This window comes from Trachurus japonicus, chromosome 9 (assembly GCF_045865225.1).
Source record: "Trachurus japonicus isolate A0001 chromosome 9, Traja_1.0".
NCBI classification, from domain to species: Eukaryota; Metazoa; Chordata; class Actinopteri; order Carangiformes; family Carangidae; genus Trachurus; species Trachurus japonicus.
In genome coordinates, this window is record NC_140915.1 from 5,503,019 (window position 1) to 5,525,856 (window position 22,838).

At 38.9% G+C, this 22,838-nt stretch overlaps 1 protein-coding gene across 1 annotated transcript; it reads left to right on the plus strand.

Moving 5' to 3' along the window:
- The first annotated feature begins 10,362 nt into the window (after positions 1 to 10,362).
- LOC146980775 (GTPase IMAP family member 8-like) lies at positions 10,363 to 17,232 on the plus strand. The gene is made up of 3 exons (XM_085788000.1): positions 10,363 to 10,396; positions 14,080 to 15,280; positions 15,388 to 17,232. The coding sequence occupies exons 1-3, from the start codon at positions 10,363 to 10,365 to the stop codon at positions 16,970 to 16,972; spliced, it is 2,820 nt and encodes a 939-aa protein (XP_085644126.1). The 3' UTR covers positions 16,973 to 17,232.
- The last annotated feature ends 5,606 nt before the right edge of the window (positions 17,233 to 22,838 follow it).

Genomic DNA, 22,838 nt, shown 5'->3' on the forward strand with positions numbered 1-22,838 from the left:
CAAATACATGTTTTTGTTTAGCTCTGTATGAGTGTAATGGTTTTGAAATGACTTGTATGTTTCTCCCTGATAAAAAAACAAAAAGAAAAACGAGAATGCCACACCACTTTATAAACACATTTAAAGAACTGGCTGAAAAGCAGTCAAAATTGCACTCACTTCTAATTTTTAACTGATTTACTGCACTTAACGTACTTTACAGTGTAAAACATGGCCACTATAGCACTTTATTCTACCTCTTTGTCTCTGTGCTTTGTTTTGTATGTCAGGTTTATGTTTTGTTGCCTGCTTTGAATGTTTCTTAGAGCACTTCTTCGTACCTCTGATCCCTGTGTTTTGCTCTGTCGAGTTCTTATTGTACTGTCTGTTTTACTTCATCTGTCAATATTGTGTCTGATTCTATGTCTGTCTCGTTTACCTGTGGCTTGTCTCATTGTAATGAATTCTTTTCTGTGTAAACTGCCAGAGGACAGCGGGTGAAAATTAGCTATTTGCTAACTCCGGTGCATTTACGTTGGACTTTTTCCCTTTCTCTTTTCCTTAAAAAGATAAAAGAGCTGATGTTATTAATGTACATTGTCCTTTTTAAATACATTTTAAAAAATTAAATTAAATAGCTGGTGTGTTACCTGCAGCAGATCCAGAGAAGCAGCAGGAGCTGACGGTGAACTGTGGATGCAGCAAAGAGAAAAACTGTTAAATAGCAACATAGAAATATGACCACAGAATAAAATGCAGTACATGTATTACAACACAGCAGTTAAAGCTTTGGTAAAGCAGTTGTGAATGTTGTTTCCACAGAGTGACGCCAACGGTCTAATTAAACACATTATACAACTTTCAAATGGTCCAATTGTGTTTTGTAAACCAACTATCTGATGATTGACCTCCACTCTAACACAAACCCCACAAAAACAAACATTGTTGTTTTCTGTGTGCGCTGAAATGTTGACCGATAATTACTGTGGCAGAAGCAGCGACCCCCCTGTAGAGCAGCGGGTCCTGAAAATGTCCCAACATGCATCAGTAGCCTGTTGACAGAGTCCAGGTGGTCGCCCCGGGCTCATAAATACCACAGTCCACTGCAGCAGGTCATAACTGAGCAACAGGAGGCCGACCTCATTATAATCTTACATAAGTGACAACAGCCTCTTTAAAATGTTCCTTTTTAATGTTTTAATGGCGCAATAGGTTCAGACTTGAACAGAGACTCGACTAGTGAAAATATAGACTCATCTTATCTTGTTTGAATCTATTAACTAGGTTTTCATTTTTCCAGGGTTCAGTTTCTGATGATTTGCATTCCTTATTTTCTAATTATATAAGTCCAGTTGCAGACATTATTCAAGCTGATAGCATAATACGACTCTCATCATTCACATTATGTCTGACCTGAGCAATCATTTTGTTCTTGGGACATTATCACTGTCTGGAGCCTGTCCCACTGTCAAACCATCAAGGATATGAGGTTTCTCTTGCAGACAGTTTTAGCTCTCGTGCATTTCTCTACAGGATGCAACATGAGGGAATCAGCCAAAGTTCACAGGGCTGTGACATTAAATTAAGGTTAGGTTACTGTGGTTACAAGGGGATAGTACCAATGTAAATGACAACATATTAGAACAATTGTTAACTAATGAACATGAAAGAGACAAGCCAGATCGTTAGCAATTACGTTATGCCATACAACACAGAGGTTGCTGGTGATTCAGAGGCAGATCTGTTGACAAATTTAAAATCGACCATCTGATCCAACATTTTTTGTTTAAGTTGTAAGGGAAGGGAATAAAGTAAGATCAACCCAACATGTTTTGATGTTGACAAGGTGTTTGGGCCCAGTTTAAAAGCTTTCTAGCTTCATTGGGTGTCCCTTTTCACAAGTTAATGTGATGTTTTATACTTGTAGGCCTACCACTATGCTTCTTTTGAGTATGTGAATAAAAACATGATGATGATGAAGGTTATACTGGACATGTCACAAAAGTGTTGTCTCATTTATTTTCCCAATTTTAACCCTGGTTATTCAGGCACTGACCAGATAACATGGTGAAGTGTGGGAGCGTTCAGGCCTCAGGCTTTAGAGGAGATAGGATTTATTGTTTCCAACAATTTTATCTTTCCTCAACGATGTGGTAAATTCAACCCAAACCAAATTTTTTAACGTTAACATTAAAAAAAACAAAAACAAAAAACCTGTGTGTTTTAATTAATCTTACTACAATTATAGACACCCCTAGAGTGGACGATACCATTTCTGAACATTTTCCCTCCATTTAAAAAAAATATTTCCTTCTCCTCTCTTCCCTCAACAAAGATGACACGTTAATGTAAGTAGCTTGCGATTGACTTGTTTAACAAAAATGTCTTACCTTTATTCGTATTCGTATTGTGTCAAATGTTTCCTTATGAACACTAAGAGCAAGTTTCTAACTTTCCAAATCTGTTTTGCCGAGTAAAGTTCTTTTACAGTCTATGGTAAAGTTAGCTAATTTCGTTGGTTGCTAACCGCCATTAAACTGTAACGTTACAGAGGAAGAAGTAGCTAGCTTACAGCGCGCCTTTGCATAACAATAACAAGTCAAACATGGCGTGCTATGACAGATAGCCGAGCATAGCATAGCATAACGTTAGCATGATTTCAACAACAACAACAGAGCTTTTTGTGACAGTAGTAACGTAGTAGCAAACCTCTCTCGCTCCAATGAAGATGTAAAATCTTGTGTTTGTCGGATCCTTATAAAAAGGCCCAGTGTGTAACTTATTTGGCTTTTTATTAGCAAAAATCAAATATTGCTTTCAGAAATACGTATTTCACTATAGTCGAATCACACCTGCATACAAATAAAAGCTTTCTCGTACCTTATAATGAGTTGTTGCAGGTCGTTACAAATATACAAGGGGGGCGCACCAAACCTTGGCTGCCATGTTGCATCGCCATTTTTTTTACGTTGAGTGGCAGCGTGACCGTAGGTAACCACGGAAACTGAGCGGAGCTGTGGGCTCGGCCTGTTAAAACTGTCACCACTGTCTAGTGTGAGGAAGGACGGAGGCACTGGTGTTGCATTCAGGTGCAGTCAGGCACCTGAATGACGCCGTCGACAAACCAATCAGATGGATTTTACTCCACCAGAGAAAGACGGTAAAACGTGGGTCAGGTAAACAATACCACATCACCATGACAACATATTGTCAGGCCTGTATTGTTTTGCCTCGTGCTGACGGACCACTTGTTTATCCTGTCAGTGGCGCCGCCAGCCGGAATCCTGTACGCACTGTGCGTACAATTTTTTTCATAGGTGAAAAAAAAAGAAGCAATTTTGTTTATTTTGAGGGGGTGTGATAAAGACGCGTGTTGTTTGTAACAGGCTAAACGTGCTGAGTTCATTGATTGTTAAACCAATCAGTGGAAGCCTGACGTAAAAGCCAGTGATTGTCGTTTACATCATGTCATCTGTCTCTTTTTGATTTCTGGCGCCTATTACACTACCGCTAGTGATGATTACGCCCGGTCCAGTATAGAAATGTCAAAAAGACAGTTGAGCCTTTTCCAGGCATTTGAAAAAAAAAAAGAGAGATCCAAACCCACGATCACAAACACGCAGCAGAGCAGCGATAATGAAGGTCTCTCCTCTCTAGCTCCAAACTCACTCGTCTGCACCGCGATTATGGACTCATAGGCGCCGATTCCAGGTTGAGCCCCCACTGGGGGAGCCTCGGCCCATCAGCTGTGTGTCTGTGGGTATGTGTAGCCCCTATGTGTGTGTAGCCTGTGTGAATGTGTATGTTAATCTCTCACGCGCTCTGTTAAGATGAATAAACACAAACCGCTGCAGAGCGCGAGCCTGGCACAGAGGTGCGCGCTCTGGCGCATCTGGCACAGTCGGTTAACGGCGCAGAAAGGAAACTGCTTCGCTCCGCGGCTATTTCGCGTCCGACGTCTATGTTAAGCACACGTTGTTATTGATATTGTAGCGTCCGAGCCGACGTAACTACAACAACATAACACAAACTTATCTGACAGCTCTCTCACTTCTTCCTCTCCTCCTCACACACACACACACACACACACACACACACACACACACAGGTCTTCCTCACACTCACCCCGGCCCCGTTTCTCATCCAACCATACCCTACCTGCCCGTACACATTCACAGTCAGTCAGAAATCACACAACTTAAACATCATAACAACAACATTACTGCGGGGTCACATCAATATTTTCAGTTGTGCAGTATATTAATGAGCGACAAGTCCCATTGCTACGTGGCATGATAAGCACACCAGTGTTTGTAGAGCCTGGTGTGCGACCCCCCCCCCCCCCCCCCCGAAAAAAAAAATTGTTGTAGCCTATTTGCCGTTTCTGTGCGTACATTGAAATTGAATCCTGGCGGCGCCACTGTATCCTGTTACATGCAGCGTCTGTTGTCTGTCTGACGTCTGTCCGAGTTCATGTGAACGCAACATCAAGAATACGTTCAGGTATGCAACCGCGCCGCTAGATGGGGGGTAATTCCTACATACTGGGGCTTTATCAACCACTGTCCGCCGGTCGGTGACGGTACGTCGTCGGGAATCAATCAGGCAGGAGTCTTAGCATTTTAGCATTTCAAATGAATTTTACCATGGCACTGTCACCTGTCAGAGCCTCGGTATTTACGTCAACGCGCATGCGCAAACCTCAAAGGAAGCCTGCTGACTTCTCTGCTTCAGGATGGAAAGGATGGATACACCATGTCAGAACAGTGCTCATGATGGTTTATGAGGCTGATGTAGGATCAGATGTAAGGTAAGATATTGCTTCCACTTATATCGTTAACTGATGTTTGTTTGGTTTTTTTTGTTTTTGTTTTTTTTAAATCTGGGAAAGCAGCTTGTCCTGGCAGCACATCAGTGATATCATATTATTTGATGTTAACAGACACTCAGTCACAAGCTTTTAAGAAATATGTTATCACTTATATTAGGGGTTTATTATTTCATTGTCATGCTTTTTATGTGTTTAATTTATTTATTAGTTTATTTCATAGGGACAGTGCACCACTAATCAACTGTAGTGGGCCAGAGTTAGCAAACAAGGCTAGTTTTCGTCTGTTGTCCCTGGCCAGATGTTAAAGGCAACCTAAAAGCCATAAAAGGGAAAGGGGGCAACAATTAACTACTGTCAAATCACAACTTACATAACAATCTACCTAGTAAAAGCTCATAATAACAAGTAAAACAGGTGAGAAGTCTGACATACAGCATAACAAAAGCTCATGGCATGCAGACATAACATGCAGACAGGGAGAAGAAGAGCGAGAGAAAGCAAGAGAGGAAAGTACAGCTAGAAACACACACAAGTAGCACACAGAGCTAAAACATTAGCACAAACAATATCAGACATTACAAGGCAGGACAATGAAATGGCAGGCATTAGGCAAGAAAACAAAAGCAAACAAACAGGAAAAAACAAACAAAAACAAAACAGGACATATAATAACAAGTATTATCAGGTAGTGTGTGTGTAAATAATGAGTATAAGGAGTTAAACAATTTTTTGACCATAATGCAGCCAAATATAAACCGGATGTTGAAAGATGTTGCTGGCAGTGGGACATACAGTTGAGTTTGTGTGTTAAAGCTGCATTAGTTCAGTGAGGTAGCTGTCATATACACTTGTCATTCAGACAACAGGTGGACTGGACATGTGGACTACCAGTTCAAATCTTACCAGTCCAGCTCTATTAGGATGTAGCTCCATCAGGGTCTTTACTGGTTCTGCAGATGTTGTGTCAGTGTCTCTGTCAGTATAACATTGGTGACTCTAACCTTCACCTTTAGTGTCTTTACCGGCTGCATCAGTGTTATTCCTGTGACCGCGGTCTCACAGAATCAGTTGAAAGCTGAATTTCAACAATTTAAATTCCCTCATCACCGATCCAACCATGGAGCCACTAGAAGTCAAAGCTTGAGATGAAGATGATGGTTTTTCTTCTCCACTGCGTAAGTAACTTGATTACTACATAATGTCTCATGTCTGTTGTCATTAGTTGACGCAGTAGGTATGAAAACGTACACTGACTTGTTGTTACACATGTTTTTAATGTACCGGTACATTGCTTACTGTCGGCTTTTCCATGGAGCATAACACAGTAATGCTGGTGTGGGCTAATGGTTGTAACTGGATTGATTGTTTGTTTAGTGTGTTTCATGACTGCTTTCACTGTAACTGAGGACATGAAGGGAGGGGAGGCTGATGAAACTTTCATTTTGGTCCAAAATGCTAGTGGTCTACTGCTACATCTCACCATAGTTTACAGAACCTTTAATACAATCCACAGTTGGGTTGAAAGTTTTTGAAATGTATTTCAGTTGTAAGTCATGTAACAAAACTGAACTTTGACTTCAGTCATTTCTAGATAACTTTTAAAGCTGTTATATCAAGTTCAGTCCTCCGGAAATTATGAAAACTGACATGTGGACTACCAGTTCAAATCCAGCTCTATTAGTATGTAGCTCCATTAGTGTCTTTACTGGTTCTGCAAATGTTTTGTGTCAGTGTTTAATTTAAATGTCTATCTCAGTATAACATCAGTGACTCTGACCTTCACCTTTAGTGTCTTTACCAGCTGCATCAGTGTTATTCCTGTGACTGTGGTCCCATAGGATCAGTTCTTTCACAATTTGAATTCCTTCATCACCGATCCAACCATGGAGCCGCTAGAAATCAAGCTTGAGATGAAGATGATGGTTTTTCTTCTCCACTGCGTAAGTAACTTGATGGCTACATAATGTTTCATGTCTGTTGTCATTAGTTGATGCAGTATAGTAGGTATGAAAATTTACACTGACTTTTATTGTATTCTGTGAACATTGCTATCACCAGAGGACTTACTGTCGGCTTTTCCATGAAGCATAAGACAGTAATCCTGGTGTTGGCTAATGGATGTAACTGGATTGATTGTTTGTTTAGTGTGTTTCATGACTGATTTCACTGTAACTGAGGACATGAAGGGAGGGGAGGCTGATTTTCATTTTGGTCCAAAATGTGGTCTACTACTAGCCTGGCTCTCGCCAGACCCTTGTAGTTCCGCAAAGCTACGCTGAGCTCCGCACAAGGGTCTGGGACTGCTCCATAGGCGATTCATTTCAGAAGGCGGGGCCTTGTAAAAAAATCTTGTATGTGATTGGATAAACCACTTGTCCGTTATCTTGAATGACGTGCTACTTCAGCCACTCACTGCGAGCCGCCATTGTTGTTTGACTCAAACAGTCGCTTCAGCGCTACGTCACACCTCAGAAAGTCCCGCCCGGCGATCCTGATTGGTTCATTATTTTTTGCTCCGGGGAAGAAGTTTGCATTGGCCTCGAGTCCAGACCCTTGTGTGAAGCTGAGCGTAGCGCCTCTGGTGGAGCTTTGCGGAACTACAAGGGTCTGGCGAGAGCCAGGCTAGTCTACTACATCTCAAAAATGAAAAACAGCACGCACATCCAAAAACCCATGTCGGGTGGGTGCTGGACCAACGCAAGCAAAGCATGAAAACAAAAGGGGTCCGCAACACCATATGGCTCCAGTGCAAAAAATGTACAAAAATGTATTAAATACGTTTTAGCACTGGAAGCATATGGTGTTGCAGACGCTTTCTTTTTGTTTTCATGCCTCTGCTACATCTCACCATAGTACAGAACCTTTAATACAATCGTTGGGTTGAGAGTTTTTTAAATGTACTGTATTTAATTTGTAAGTCAACTGAACTTTGACTTCAGTTATTTCTACATAACTTTTAGCTGTTATATCAAGTTCAGTCCTCCTGAAATTATGAAAGCTGACATGTGGACTACCAGTTCAAGTCCAGCTCTATTAGTATGTAGCTCCATCAGTGTCTTTAGTGGTTCTGCAAATGTTTTGTGTCAGTGTTTAATTTAAATGTCTCTCTCAGTATAAACATCAGTGACTCTGACCTTCACCTTTAGTGTCTTTACCAGCTGCATCAGTGTTATTCCTGTGACCGTGGTCCCACAGGATCAGTTCAAAGCTGAATTTCCACAATTTGAATTCCTTCATCACCGATCCAATCCTGGAGCCGCTAGAAGTCAAAGCTTGAGATGAAGATGATGGTTTTTCCTCTCCACTGCGTAAGTAACTTGATGACTACATAATGTTTTATATCTGTTGTCATTAGTTGACGCAGTAGGTATGAAAACTTACACAGACTTGTCGTTACACATGTTTTTAATGTACATTGCTTACTGTCGGCTTTTCCATGGAGCATAACACAGCAATGCTGGTGTGGGCTAATGGTTGTAACCGGATTGATTGTTTGTTTAGTGTGTGTTTCATGACTGCTTTCATTTTTACACTCCACAGTTGAGTTGAAACATTTTTAAATGTATTTCATTTGTAAATCATGTAACAAAACTGAACTTTGACTTAGGCTAAGTTATTTCTGGACAACTTTTAAAGCTGTAATATTGTGTTCAGTCCTCCTGAAATCATGAAAACTGACAGCTTTTTAAAAAAAAATTAACAGTAATGTATTGACTTTTTTTTTTGCTTTATTGATCGTAATCAATGAATAATTTGCATTGAAAAAAATCACAGGTAAAATATATATCACACCAAGATATATCACAAGTCAACTCCTTTGATGATGTAAGGACTGGATGTTAAAGTGTTTCTCTGTTTTCCTAAGCCTGAGCCATATTGAAAAAAGTGATGATCAGTGCTACTTGGCTTGGGTCAAAGTCACAGTTATATTGTCCAATGACGTTCCTTACTTTCTCTTGACCCGCCTCCTGCCTGCTCTCTGCCTTCACTCAGCTCAGGTCACCATGAAGGACAGAAATTTGCTTTACGGGATTTGAAAGGAAGATGACACTATTCTAGGTGAGTGGACCACAAGATAAATCTCAAGGAAATCACTAATTTTGGGTGTTGGCATAATTTATATTAATTTGCCACAGATTTTCACATTGATGTACAAAGAACCATGGTCGGACGAGTAGGTGAAAGCAGGAGCCTCAGGTAAGTCCATCATTTTCAGGTGTTACATTTCACAAGTGTCTAGAAAACCTTTTTCTCCTTTAAACTCATGTTGAAGTAGAAAGATTATCATTTCATCACCATTGTTATTAGTTATTACTGATGAGTATAAAAGTCAATCAAATCAATGTTGTTTGTCCAAATCAAATCAATCGGTGCTCAAAATGACATAATTTGTCATTGCCACACACACACACACACACACACACACACACACACACACACACACACAAACACAAACATTTTTTGATGAGCAATAAAACATTGAACAACACTGTTACAAAGTCCAAAGAGTAATTGTTAGATTGGAACTCACTCTTACCTCAATAAATAAGTTGGAAGGTTGACCATACTGTAATAAAGAAATAAAGATGAACTGAACTGCAAGTCAAAATTCTGTTTTATTGAATAATGACTGCGAACCTTTTGTTAGATGATGACATTTTCCAGGATGTTAACTGTCTTACAATGGTTTATCTGTTCAATTTATTTTTTAACTGTAATACATTTGAATACTTTTAATACTTTTGTTCAAAATGTACCTTAGATATATTTTTCAAATGACAGATTATTAAACACTAAAAACTTATGCACACCTCCTGAAGCAGACATTACCTGAGAATGGTCCCAGTGACCGAAATGTAACTCTTATTAAATACCTGAAGACAGTGTGCAGGAGTTTTGCTCAAGTTACAGATTATTGTAATGTACTGTTTTCTCTCTCAGATGAATGAATATATTTGTTTTGTTACTGTGACAGATGTTCCATGGAGACGACGCCAAAGCCATGAAACGCCATTTAACTGTGAGTTTATTGATTATATACTCACACATGTGTATGGATGTGTGTACTGTATGATATTAAGAAACATCAACTGTTGATGTTAAAGTGTTTCTCTGTTTTCCTAAGCCTGAGCCATATTGAAAAAAGTGACTATCAGTACTACTTGGCCTGGGTCACAGTTATTTTATCACAGTTATTTTGTCCAATGATGTTTTTTGCTTTCTTTTGACCCGCCTCCTGCCTGCTCTCTGCCTTCATTCAGCTCAGGTCACCATGAAGGACAGAATTTTGCTTTATGGGATTTGAAAGGAAGATGACACTATTCTAGGTGAGTGGACCACAAGATAAATCTCAAGGAAATAAAAATATGCACTAGTTTTCTGGTGACTTTGACTATTTAGTTAAAAAGTCATGCTACAGTTTTGAATAGTCAGGAATTTAAATAGGTAAATAGGTAGAAGTACCTCTAAAAACCGATTTCTTCAATCTTGAGGGGTGTTGGCATAATTTATATTAATTTGCCACAGATTTTCTCATTGATGTACAAAGAACGATGGCGGACGTGCAGATGGAAGCAGGAACCTCAGGTAAGTCCATCATTTTCAGGTTTTACCTTTCACAAGTGCATAGAAAACCCCCTTCTCCTTTAAACTCATTCATTTATGTTGATGTACAGTATTATCACTTCATCACCATTGTTATTAGTTATTATAAAAGTCAATCAAATCAATGTTGTTTGTCCAAGTCAACTTGATCGGACGTTCAAAATGACAATTTGTCAGTGCCTAGGAGAGACACACACACACACACACACACACACACACACACACACACACACACACACACACACACACACACTCAATACAAACAATAGTTTTTGATGAGCAATGAACAACACTGTTACAAAGTCCAGAGATTAATTATTAGATTGGAACTCACTCTTATCTCAATAAATAAGTTGGCAGGTTGACCATAATAAAGATGAACTGAACTGCAAGTCAAAAGTTTGTTTTATTGAATAATAACTGTGAACCCTTTATCAGATGATGACATTTTCCAGGATGTTAACTGTCTTACAACAGTTTATCTGTCCAATTTATTTTTAAATGTAAGAAGTTTAAATAGGCTACTTTTAATACTTTTATTCAAAATGTACCTTAGAGATATTTTTCAAATGACAGATTATTAAACACTAAAAACGCATGCACACCTCCAGAAGCAGACATAACCTGAGAATGGTCCCAGTGCCCGAAATGTTGTAACTCCTATTAAAGGGATAGTTCACCCAAAATTCAAATTACACTCATTAACTACTCACCCTCATGTCGACTAAAGCCTGCCACACACATAAAGATTTTATAAATCTCAACCGATTTATTATCTGTGAGGTACCCCACACATGAAGATAAAAAATCTGTGATTGAACAGTTTTGATCGTATTGTGTGTGGTGTGCTGCGATATTCCAAACACAGCACACCACACACATTAAGATTTTTCAGAATCTTGACCCTCCGGTCAGAAAACTCAAAGAGATCCGCGGCATCAGCAGCGATACCAGGGGTGTCGTTGTAGCTACTCTTTCGCGTCTATTTCCGGAATGGACAATGAGAGCGACGTAATTTTTTTTTTATTGAAAGCAGGACACTTCAGCCTTTACAACGATCCCATCTGTGTGTGTCTGTGGCTCCGGACGCCGAGCAGTCAAGCGGCTGTCCAATAGGGAGCCGTGCGCTGTCACATGACGGGCTGTGAGCGGCGGTCACATGATCGTTTAAACATGGCTGCTGTATTGCCGGCTGTTGCTGGCTATGATCGCTACCGTCTTTGCTATCAGCTATCAGGAAATCTCCCGTGTGCGTGAATGTCTGTGTGAACCTCATGTAATGCCAGGGCTGCACTGTGGCTCTCTGTGGAGAGCCGGTGTTGTGCGGAGAAGTGGCTTGTTGCCGCGAGCAGCATGCAGAGCTCGGTGAGCAGAGCTCGGTGAGCAGGCGCTTCTCCGCACAACACCGGCTCTCCACACACAAGATGACTTTTGATTGAAACGGCCACCGAAGTCGGCCCCGATAATCGTAAATATTGAACATGTTTAATACTTACGATTATCGGCGCCGAACGTTTTCCGAGCCGATTGTCGGGGGAATTTTGATTCTTAACACACCACACACTACAAGAGAATCTTATAAGATAATCTTAAGACCTTAAGATAATCGGGCGGTGTCTCTCCGTGGTCGGAAGGGGGAAAATCGGGGCAAAATCAGCCCGATTATCTTTATGTGTGTGGCAGGCTTAAGAGCTGTGAGAAGAGTCCTCCGTGGCTTCTCTGAGTTACAGCGGGGCGCCGTGCAGCACTGCATGTCCATGTGACGGTTGCGAACGGTGCTCACTTTTCTTCATCCAAAAAGACACACCAAAAAACATCCAAATACCTCCATGCTGCTCGTATGTAATGTCCGTCTTGTATTGAAGCCCAGACATGAGAAATTTTTCTGAAAAAATTTAATAAGTCTATATTTTAAGCTTGTTTGTAGCGTAAGCTCCCAGCACTGCTCTTCCTGGTCCGTCCAAATCTCGTGCGATTTGCGCCAGCGTCAGTGCAAATCGCACGAGATTTGGACGGAACAGGAAGGAGCTTCCGCTACAAACAAGCTTAAAATATATACTTATTTAAAGGTCCATTATCGCAAATACAGCAGTAATGGCATAAAATAAACTGAAATATGCAAAAGATAGGTCGGGGGAGCCATAACTAAATTTACAAAGAAAATAGCCAACAGTGTAGTGTCCATGGGGCAAAAGCAGAATTTGTCTTTGTTATGATACAAGCGGGCCTGGCGCTTGCTGCGTGCGATTGCACTCGGAACTCGGAAAACCGACCTCCGAATTGGAAAAATGCAATAGTAAATTGTAATATAGCAGTGTTAGGCTGCTTACAGTCACTGAATCGCTCGGTAGAACCTCTCTCCACGTCCCTGTGTCTTTCTTCAGCCGTCCTCTCAGCGTTATCAACGCGAAAATGATTTTAACGGCACATTAACGCAGGCCACTCCATAGTTTTGGAAAACAGAAAGGCTGCTTCTCTCCAGACGTGTGTATGTGTCTCTGTGTGTGTGAGTTACTACGGTTACGGCGACGCTCCCGCCCCCCGGATATTTCTGCAGCTGGATTTACATGATCTGGTCTGAGACATAAAACTCATGGACTGAGGAGTCGTCCCACTGCGGTCTGCACGTCACACCGACGATCGTGCACTTGCCGTCTTATAATGTTAGAGAAAACCTGCATGTTTTTTCTCCTCATGTCCAACTCTAGAGAACTTGTTCTTCTCATCACCAAACGAGGCTGCTCTCTCTCTGACAACTGATTGCACTTGTTTATATCTGATATGCTCTGCCACTGGCTCCATCTAGTGGCCGCCTATTTGCGTTAATGCTCCTATAACTTTTTTCGGAAAAATTTTCTCATGTCTGGGCTTCAATACAAGACAGACATTACATACAAGCAGCATGGAGGTATTTGGATGTTTTTTGGTGTGTCTTTTTGGACGAAGAAAAGTGAGCACCGTTCGCAACCGTCATATGGACATAGTGCTGCACGGAGCCCCGCTGTAACTCAGAGAAGCCACGGAGGACTCCGAAACTTCTCACAACCCTTAGTCGACATGAGGGTGAGTAGATAATGAGTGTAATTTGAATTTTGGGTGAACTATCCCTTTAAATACCATACTGTATGCAAGTGAATACAGTGTGCAGGAGTTTTCCTCATGTTACAGATTATTGTCATGTAGGCTACTGTTTTATTTCCCAGATAGATGAATGAATATATTTGTTTTGTTACTGTGACAGATGTTCCACAGAAACGACGCCAAAGCCATGAAACGCCATTGAACTGTGAGTCTATTGATTATATTGCCACCTAACATGTGTGTATGTGTATACTGTATGATATTAAGAAGCATCAACTGTTTTGCATGGACTTGTCCTGCCTGTAATGGAACTAATCACTGATATACGATCAATAATGATTCATAAAGTTATTTCTGAAATGTAATTTGTTTGAGAACACACCTCAAAACCCAGGTTAATTATGAATATAATCACGCATCACATTTTACACAAACCACTGAAACCATGACTTGCTCTAGAACATTTCCTGAAAGCACACAACTGAAGAGATCAAATCAAGTGATTTCAGCCTCATTTAAATTTGTACATCACATATTTACATTTGAGATAATCAATATCATCTTGCATTTTATCTTTGTGACAGTTTCTAAATACAGGATTGTGCTGCTGGGGAAAAGTGAGAGTAAAAAGTCTAAACTTGCCAACCTGATCTTCAAAGACCCAAGTTTTCATGTCCAGAAACAGTCACAAAACAGGCAGTGTGTCGTCACCCGTGGAGAATGGAGCAAGAAACCAGTAACAGTGGTGAAAACTTTGAAGTGGTTTAGTCTGTCTGTGGAAGCATTAAGAGAAGAAGTGAAGAAGTGTGTGTCTCTTTGTTCTCCTGGACCAAATGTCCTGTTGCTGTTGGTGAAACCTTCAAAATTCACTGAGGAGAACAGAAAAACTCTGAAGTTCATCCTAAGTTTGTTTGGTCAAGATGCTTTTAAACACTCGATGGTCGTCCTAGCACATGAGGATACTGACTCAAGTGTCTCAATTAGTCAGCTCCTTAAAGACTGTGAAGCAAGACACTACAACATGTTTGAAGTTAATGAAGATAATCGCAAATTGTTATTTCAGGGGATTAAGAACATTCTGCGTGGAAACAAAGGAACCTTCCTCACCTTCACCGAAGAGCCTGAATCCAGGAAACCAGTTTTAAACCTGGTTCTGTGTGGGAGGAGAGGAGCAGGGAAGACTTCAGCAGCTGAGGCCATTTTAGGTCAGACAGAGCTTCATTCAGTCTCCAACTCATCAGAGTGTGTTAAACATCAGGGAGAGGTGTGTGGACGTCAGGTTTCCCTGGTGGAGCTTCCTGCCTTGTATGGAAAACCTCAGGAGGAAGTGATGGAGGAATCACTCAGGTGTATCTCCCTCTGTGATCCTGAGGGCGTCCATGGCTTCATCCTGGTCCTACCTGTGGGTCCCCTCACTGATGAAGACAAGAAAGAGTTAGAAACCATCCAGAACACATTCAGCTGTAGAGTCAATGACTTCACCATGATCCTGTTCACTGTGGAGTCAGATCCTACAGCTCCAGCTGTTGTTAACTTTGTAAAAGAAACCAAGGACATCCAGGAGCTCAGTCAGAGCTGTGGAGGAAGATCTGTTGTTGTCAACATCAAGGACAAACAACAGATCCCTGCGCTGTTGGACATTATAATGCAAATGAAACAAATGAACAAACCATCCAGCTACACAAGAGAAACATTTGCTCAGGCCCAAATTGAAAAAGTCATAAAACAGGACGAACATATCAACAAACTGCAACATGATTTGAAAAAGAACAGGATCACTTGTAAGTACTGATGTGTCGTATTTACTGGTTATTACACAAAATGATTACTTTTATTCTTAGGCTTTAGCCTACAGCATGCTGTGGAACTGTGAACATGTGAGTTAACTCCAGCTGTTTTCATGTTGCAGGTGATGAAGAAACTCAGAGTCCAGACTGTCTCAGGATTGTGCTCATAGGGAAGACTGGCTGTGGTAAGAGCTCTTCAGGAAACACCATACTGGGAAACCAAGAATTTAAAGCTGAACCAAGTCCAACATCAGTCACCAAGTGTTGTCAGAAAGCACAGGGTGAAGTGGACGGTCGTGTTGTTGTTGTGGTCGACACTCCTGGTCTGTTTGACACAAACTTGTCCAATGAACAGGTTAGTGAGGAGATGGTGAAATGTATCAGTCTTCTGGCTCCAGGACCACATGTCTTCCTGTTAGTGTCACAGATCGGCAGATTCACAGCAGAGGAGAAGCAGACATTGAAACTGATCAAGAACGTCTTTGGGAAGAATTCAGATAAGTTCACCATCATTCTTTTCACAAGAGGAGATGATGTGGAGGATGTGAAGATGAGTATTGATGAGTACATTGAGAATACATGTGATGAATCTTTTAAGAATGTAATCACTGACTGTGGAGGAAGATACCATGTGTTCAACAACCGTGATAAACAAAATCACACACAAGTCAGTGAACTTATAAAGAAAGTTGACACCATGGTGATGAGAAATGGTGGCAGCTGCTACACTAATGATATGCTGCAAGAGGCTGAAGCAGCAATCCAAAAAGAGGTGGACAGGATCCTAGAAGAGAAGGAAGAAGAGATGAACAAGGAGAGGGAGAAGATGAAAAGAAAGCATGAGGAAGAAATGCAAGATATGAAAATAACATTAGAAAAACAGAGGGCAGAAATTGAGCTAGCGAGAGAACTGAAGGGAAAACAACTCAAGGAGAAGGAGGAAAACATACAGATGGAGGTTGAGAAGGCAAAGAAAGACCAGCAAGAGAGTAAAGAAGAGAACAGGAAAACAAAAGAGGAGGAAGAAATTCAGCGATCTCAGTGGATACAGAAACTTGAAGCTATGGAAGAGCAAATAAAACAATCAAAAGGAGCGAGTTTTAGGGCAAAGCAGCAGCTGTCAATGAAACGCTTGAAAAAAAACAGAGAAATTTGGGAAAAGGAACGTATAGAGTGTTGGGAAAAACGAAAACAAGAAGAGAAACAAAGACAACAAGAGGAGGAAGAAAGGCTGATAATACTCCAAAAAGAATGTGAACAAGAAAAAATTGAATATGAAAACAAAAGAAAAGAAGAAGATCAAATCAGGAGAGAACAAGAAGAGAAACCAAAAGAACTAGAGAAAAACTATCCAAAAAAACTAGAAACGATGAAGAGAAAATATGAAGGTGAGGCCAGGAAACAAGCTGAAGAATTAAATGCATTTAAACTGAAATACACCAAGGATTTTGAAAAGCTGATTGAGAAATACGGTGACGAAATGAAAGATCTGAGACAAAAGTATCAGAAAGTTGAGCAGGAGTTGGAGAAGAAAAAAAGTGAATTTGCACTTTTACATGATCTCTCCAGCCACAAAGAAGAAGCTCTACGTCTTCAACATCAAGAAGAAATACAAAATCTGAATGCAAAGTTTGAACAAGAGAAGAGAGACATACAAAAGCAAAGCAAAAACCAATGCAAAACCTCGTGACAGTTCCCAGTTTCTTCCTCTAGGTTGCCACAGCTGATAGAGTGAGCTATGAAACTGCATCCCCGTTGCCATGACCAATGCTTCAGTGATACTGACACAATTGATGGTCAGTGGTATTTTATAAGGCTAAGCATCACTAAAATGGCTACAACCAAAGCTAGCAAGGGTTCACAACCCTCAATCATTTCTTGTGATCTTTCATCAGCAATGAAAAGACTAAAAGCCTGTGTTCTGGTCAAACAGAAAGCATTTGATGTAAATAAATCTGTGGAATGTATATATGGGTGATTATTCAATTAAGGGAGTTTTTCTGTCCCCAGGGTGAATTTTCAAGAAAAATATATTTTTTAGAAAAAACAATTATTGTATTTGTTAAGGTTAGGTTGTAGTAGCTATGAAAAAAATAACTGTGTCTCAACGATGACATTTTAATACTTTTTCAGTGTGTTGAAATTTCAAATGTGCAAGAATTTCACTGTTTTGGGCTTGTCCCCAACCCAGACTTTTTGACATCCCCTCTATAATAAAGCAATAAAAAGTGCTAAATTCATTAAAATTTTACTTTGCATTTCCTCATAACAACTTAAAAAGACATTTTTCAAATTCATATAGTTTATATTTGTTCAATTTGCAATTTATTTATAGTTAAATATCGCTGTCCCTCATACATCTGTCATTACCATCACACTCAACATTTTAGAGATCAATTAAGCTTTTACAAACAGTTACTTACATTGTTGCATGCAAATTAGATACTCCAAAGGAACATTCCCAGACATGAGGCAGAACCCAGATTTTTTGATGCCCACATATGTAATTAATTTGATGTTTTGTACATCCTGATCTGAGAGTACCTTTATTAGGCGTCATTACCAAACAAGTTACTATTTGAGTATTTTAATTCATTAATAAGAAATGTAACTTTATTTACATATATTCAGTGTACATTGTATGCTAGCTAACCAGTTAGCTTAGTAAGTCTAAAACATAGCCAACATTTTCAGCAAAATGTCAAAATTGTCATTACCATCACGTGTCATTACCATCACAAAAGTGACTGTGATGGTAATGACAATCAGTGACGGTAATGACAATTTATGGGTTTATTACCTTATAACTAGAATATATTAGCTTAATTTACTATTTACTAGCCTACTTTATGATACGTAATTGAAAAGTGACCAACTGTAATTTACTTTTTTATTTTTATTTTTTAAGATGTCAACATGGCCCCAGCTTAACCAAATGGTCAATACGGTTCATATAATAATGGTTCATACAGTTATCTATTCATCTATCTATGCGTGCACTTCAATGTTTCATCTTTTCATAATAATCTTCAACCATTTCCAACCGTTTTATACAAAATTAGCCTCCTTCTTACATGCTCTACTTTAATATATTCCCAGCCATTGCTTCAGCTATGTTAGCACTGGTTCATCAGTTTTCTTTACTGTTGGGTTTGCTGCAGATTTCAACTCTTCAAACTTCTCAACTGTTACATGTAAACATGCAGGATTTCAACATTTTCAGCAATGGCCTTCAGCTACTTTCAGCATTCACGCTAATTCCTGCTGGAAAGGCTTTCTTTTTCTAGTTACATAAGCAATCCCCAAAGGGGTAGTTTACCAAGTAATTCATTTTAATGGAAGGTTAAGTGTTTAATTGTTTTGTCTTTATTGTTTTTAAAAAGTAGTTTTTCTTTAATCTTTTGTTTGTTGTGAAAAACAATAACAAAAAAAACACCAGTGTTAATTGTTATGTCATTACCAAAACGTGTTTTGGTAATGACAACATCATTACGGGAATACATTGTCATTACCATCACAATACATTTTTTGATAAAAAATTTTACTTTTTTGTCAACATGGATTTTACCTCAATCATTGTAGTAATGTTTAAAAGTCTAAATTTACATTTTCTGAAAAATTATACATTGCAATTCAAATATTCTGATTATTACGCAATATTTCATTGTTAAGAAAAGGCAATATATTAAAAAGTTAGAGAGAAATAGCTGTTAAAATGTATTTTAAATGTACTTACAAATATTTAGAACATGATTCTTAAAGAGCATGTTTTGTACTTACTGGAATGACTGTGAAAACTTTGCTTGTCAAATCATTTTGTATTAAAATCAGTGTTTTGTTTTTGTGATGGTAATGACATTTTGCTGTGACAACTTTGAAAAAAGCATCATAATATCCAAATTATCATGAAGTACAATCAAAGCTATGCTAAGATCTTTGTTCCAGACCAACTGATAGACCTTTTGAAATAGAAAAAACTGAGATTAAATAAAACATTTTTTTCAAAATTCCAAAAGTCAGAAGTGCCCCTAATTGAAGAATCACCCATATAGTCTGTTATACCTGTTTTATTTTTTGAATGTAAAAAAAACAAACATCTATTTTGAGTGAAAAATGTTCTTGTACCGTTTTATTATGAACATAGTTGAATTGTCCATCAAATTTTTTACATAAATGACCAATATCTTGTGTTGTGTATTTCCAGCAGCAGAAATAGGGGCTGATAAAAGCATTTACTAAAATAAGCATTATGACATTAGTTTTAGAGCCAGTTTTAAAAAGAAGTTGTTGTGACTGTAAAAAAAAAAAAAAACTGCTATTAAATGACAACTCTCCTTCACAGAGTCTACATTTTACTTGTGCTTTGCCTTCTTTTCATCATGTTTCTCCCTCCTTCATTGATATGTTGGTTCTCATCAGTACACTAGTAGGATGCAGCCATGGCAGAAGATAGAGGAGACACTGCCCCCAGCAGTTACTGTAATGCATTGCAGTTACAAGTGAACATTTACATGGTTTACCAGTTTTACTGTGTTGAAAGGATTTTTATGATAGGATGCGTCAACACTTACATTCCGTGTCAACAAATGTTTTATAGTTGAATACAATAGATTATGCGGCCTAGTTATTGTAGCCATAGATAATAAGACACCTAACATACTAAGTTAGATTTGTAGAAAAATTAGTCTATGTTATGAATAAACATAATTTTATTTGGTCATGGTAATTGTTTGGATGATAATAGTGGTTATGTCAGAGTGTATGACAAGGGACAGGTTCTGCTGCTGTTAGTGAGGCATTCTGATTTCACAGAGAAGAACAGAAAAACAATGAGGTTCATCCAGAGTTTTTTTGGTCAAGATGCTTTTCATCACTCAGTGGTCATCACATGATGACACTGAAACAAGTGTCTCTGTCAGTCAGCTCCTGAAAGACTGTGGCGGAAGACAGTACAGGATGTCTGAGGATGTCTGAGCATGAAGGGGCGGTCCTCTCTGTGTGTGCAGCCAAGGGATGCGTGTGAATGTGGTGACGTGGGGACGAGGGCGGAGACTGCTAACTCCATCGGCTGACAAGAAGTTGGCCAAAACGACCGGATGGCTTACTTCTGCTTTAAGAAACCACCATTCTAAACCTGGTTCTGTGTGGGAGGAGAGGAACAGCTGCTGTATGACTTGTGACTTTAAAAAAAAAAAAAAAAAGCAGAAGAATTAAAGGAATAGTTAGCAGCTGAGGCCATTTTAGGTCAGACAGAGCTTCATTCAGTCTTAAACTCATCAGAGTCTTTTAAACATCAGGTAGAGGTGTGTGGATGTCAGGTTTCAAATCATGTTGCAAACAAATATTTCCATAGGTCTCTTGAATGCAAACTCAAATTCATCCTCAACAACTGTACTTGCTCCATATGAAGCAGGAAATCAGTCAGATGTAGAATAAATTCCCTGAAGAAATAAAACTTGACCTTTGTACAAGGCTTTGATGGCGTAATACGTTTTAGTAAAGTAGTATTAGTTTATTGTTTAAATTTATAAATTAACTGAACTCTGGGACATCATGTGTTAAGTGGTAAGCTTAATTTTTAACACTCATATAGGGACTTTCATTGATACATATTTGACTTAATGATAGTACAAAAAATATTAACAGAGTTTCTTGAAATGTCTTGTTAAACTGATTATTTTCTTACATTAATTTCAAGAAATAATTATTGGAGCGATGATGTAGTTTATGTTCTTGAACGCTAGGTGGAGTAGTGGCCCAGGAAAACATATAGGTAAACTGCAGGCAATAAGCTGCAGGTTCGTGAGAGGGGGAGGTGGTGAACTGTTTTCAACCATGTCTGTGTTAGTACAAAGATGTTGCAAAGTAAAAGTAAAATGGTAAATAAACTGTGTTGAATCAGAAATTACTTGATGAAACTTGTCTGTGGTGATCCATGGATTGAACTGTGTTGGCCGGGTCAACTGTGCCAAGGTGAGTAAAATGCACCGTGAACAAGTACTCCCTGTTTGCCCCTCAGTGATTTCAATCTTTTTTTTTTTTTTTTTTTTTTTAAGTTTTTTGATGGGAAGACTATACAATAACAGATTTATGTATTTGAAGAAGTTGAATAGTTTAGTTAAATAAACTATACTGTATATAACTCAACTGTAATTGGCTGCTTTCTCTTGCAGTTTGTACACCAGATATGAACCTATTATACCAGTATCTATTTGCCAGTGGAGACCATGATATGATTGATGGGCTGTATTTTTCTTTCAGTTTGAGGAGCAAATTATACATTGAAGGAGTGGGTGTGGTTTTTGAGAGGTGATGTTCACCTCGGACCAAATGGCCATCATGTTTTTCATAAACTGTGACTAGTAGAGAAGCTTATTTTTTTCTTCTTTTCCAATCAAATACAACTCATGAGAGGCCCATTTCAGCAAAACACAGATAGAATCATTCACTGTATGAGCAGGCACAGAGAATCGCTGCAGTAGTGTTTATATCCATAGTTAACTGCAAAGCCTTTAAAGTATTTAGACATTAACTATGCTATAATCCAATAATATCTAAAGATACTGAGATTCCTTAGTTTTTTTTGACAACCACAAGAGAGCGTGTGAGTTATAACGCTCCCCACCCCCCCCTCCACACACACACTTTTTTGTGTTATGTTGTACTTTTTTAAATGTATTTTTTTTATTTGAAGAAATAAATTTGGTTTCAGGGTGTAATTCTGTAAAAGTTGATTTGATCTAATCGAATGAGATCGTTAAATAGCCTTGAGGATCTAAAACTTTTCATTTCCTTCTTTGTAAGGAATCTCACTTTCGATTTTGGATTTGGACGATTGACGCAGTAAGAAATTCAGTTGTTTAGGAAACTAACTATATATACCGTAAAAAGACCATAGCCTTTAAAATAAATCAAGTCCGAATTAGAGATATTTGGTAGGCTACTTCCACGGGATGATTGGTTATTAAGACTGCAATATCAGTATGCAAAGCGAAAAAAGATGATTATCGATCGTCAGCAGGTGAGTAAACTGATCTGGAAACGGCTTTTTCTGTAAGAGAAACTGAGAACAGGAGTGCCCCGAGAAGCCGTCGTGTTTGAAGTTTAATGAGAATAATGATAATTATCATTATCACTGTTAATGAATTTGAATATCAGGTTACGTTAAAGAAACACCCGTGAGAAAATGTCGATGATGACGACCATCCAGCTAGAAAACTGTTGACTTCAAGTGAGGTGAAAGGAGTGGGTGTTTTAATATTAAAATATTTTGTTATATCACCTGTTACATTTCTGATCGACAGTATTAATACCAAAGGGTTTCTGCCATTTCAGTCATCAGTGGTTAAAAGAAGGAAGTTGGGCTAAAATGGTGACATGCATGGATGTTACAGTATAGAGAAGAGGGAGAGAGGATGAACAGTCTAAATATACAACCTTAAAGTTACCGTGCAGGTTTTCTTTCTTTTTTTTTTTTTTTTTAACTTATTGTCCTGTCACTTGTTTTCAAGTCTGTTTTAGTCACTTTTTACAGTTTGCAACCTGTTTCTGTGACA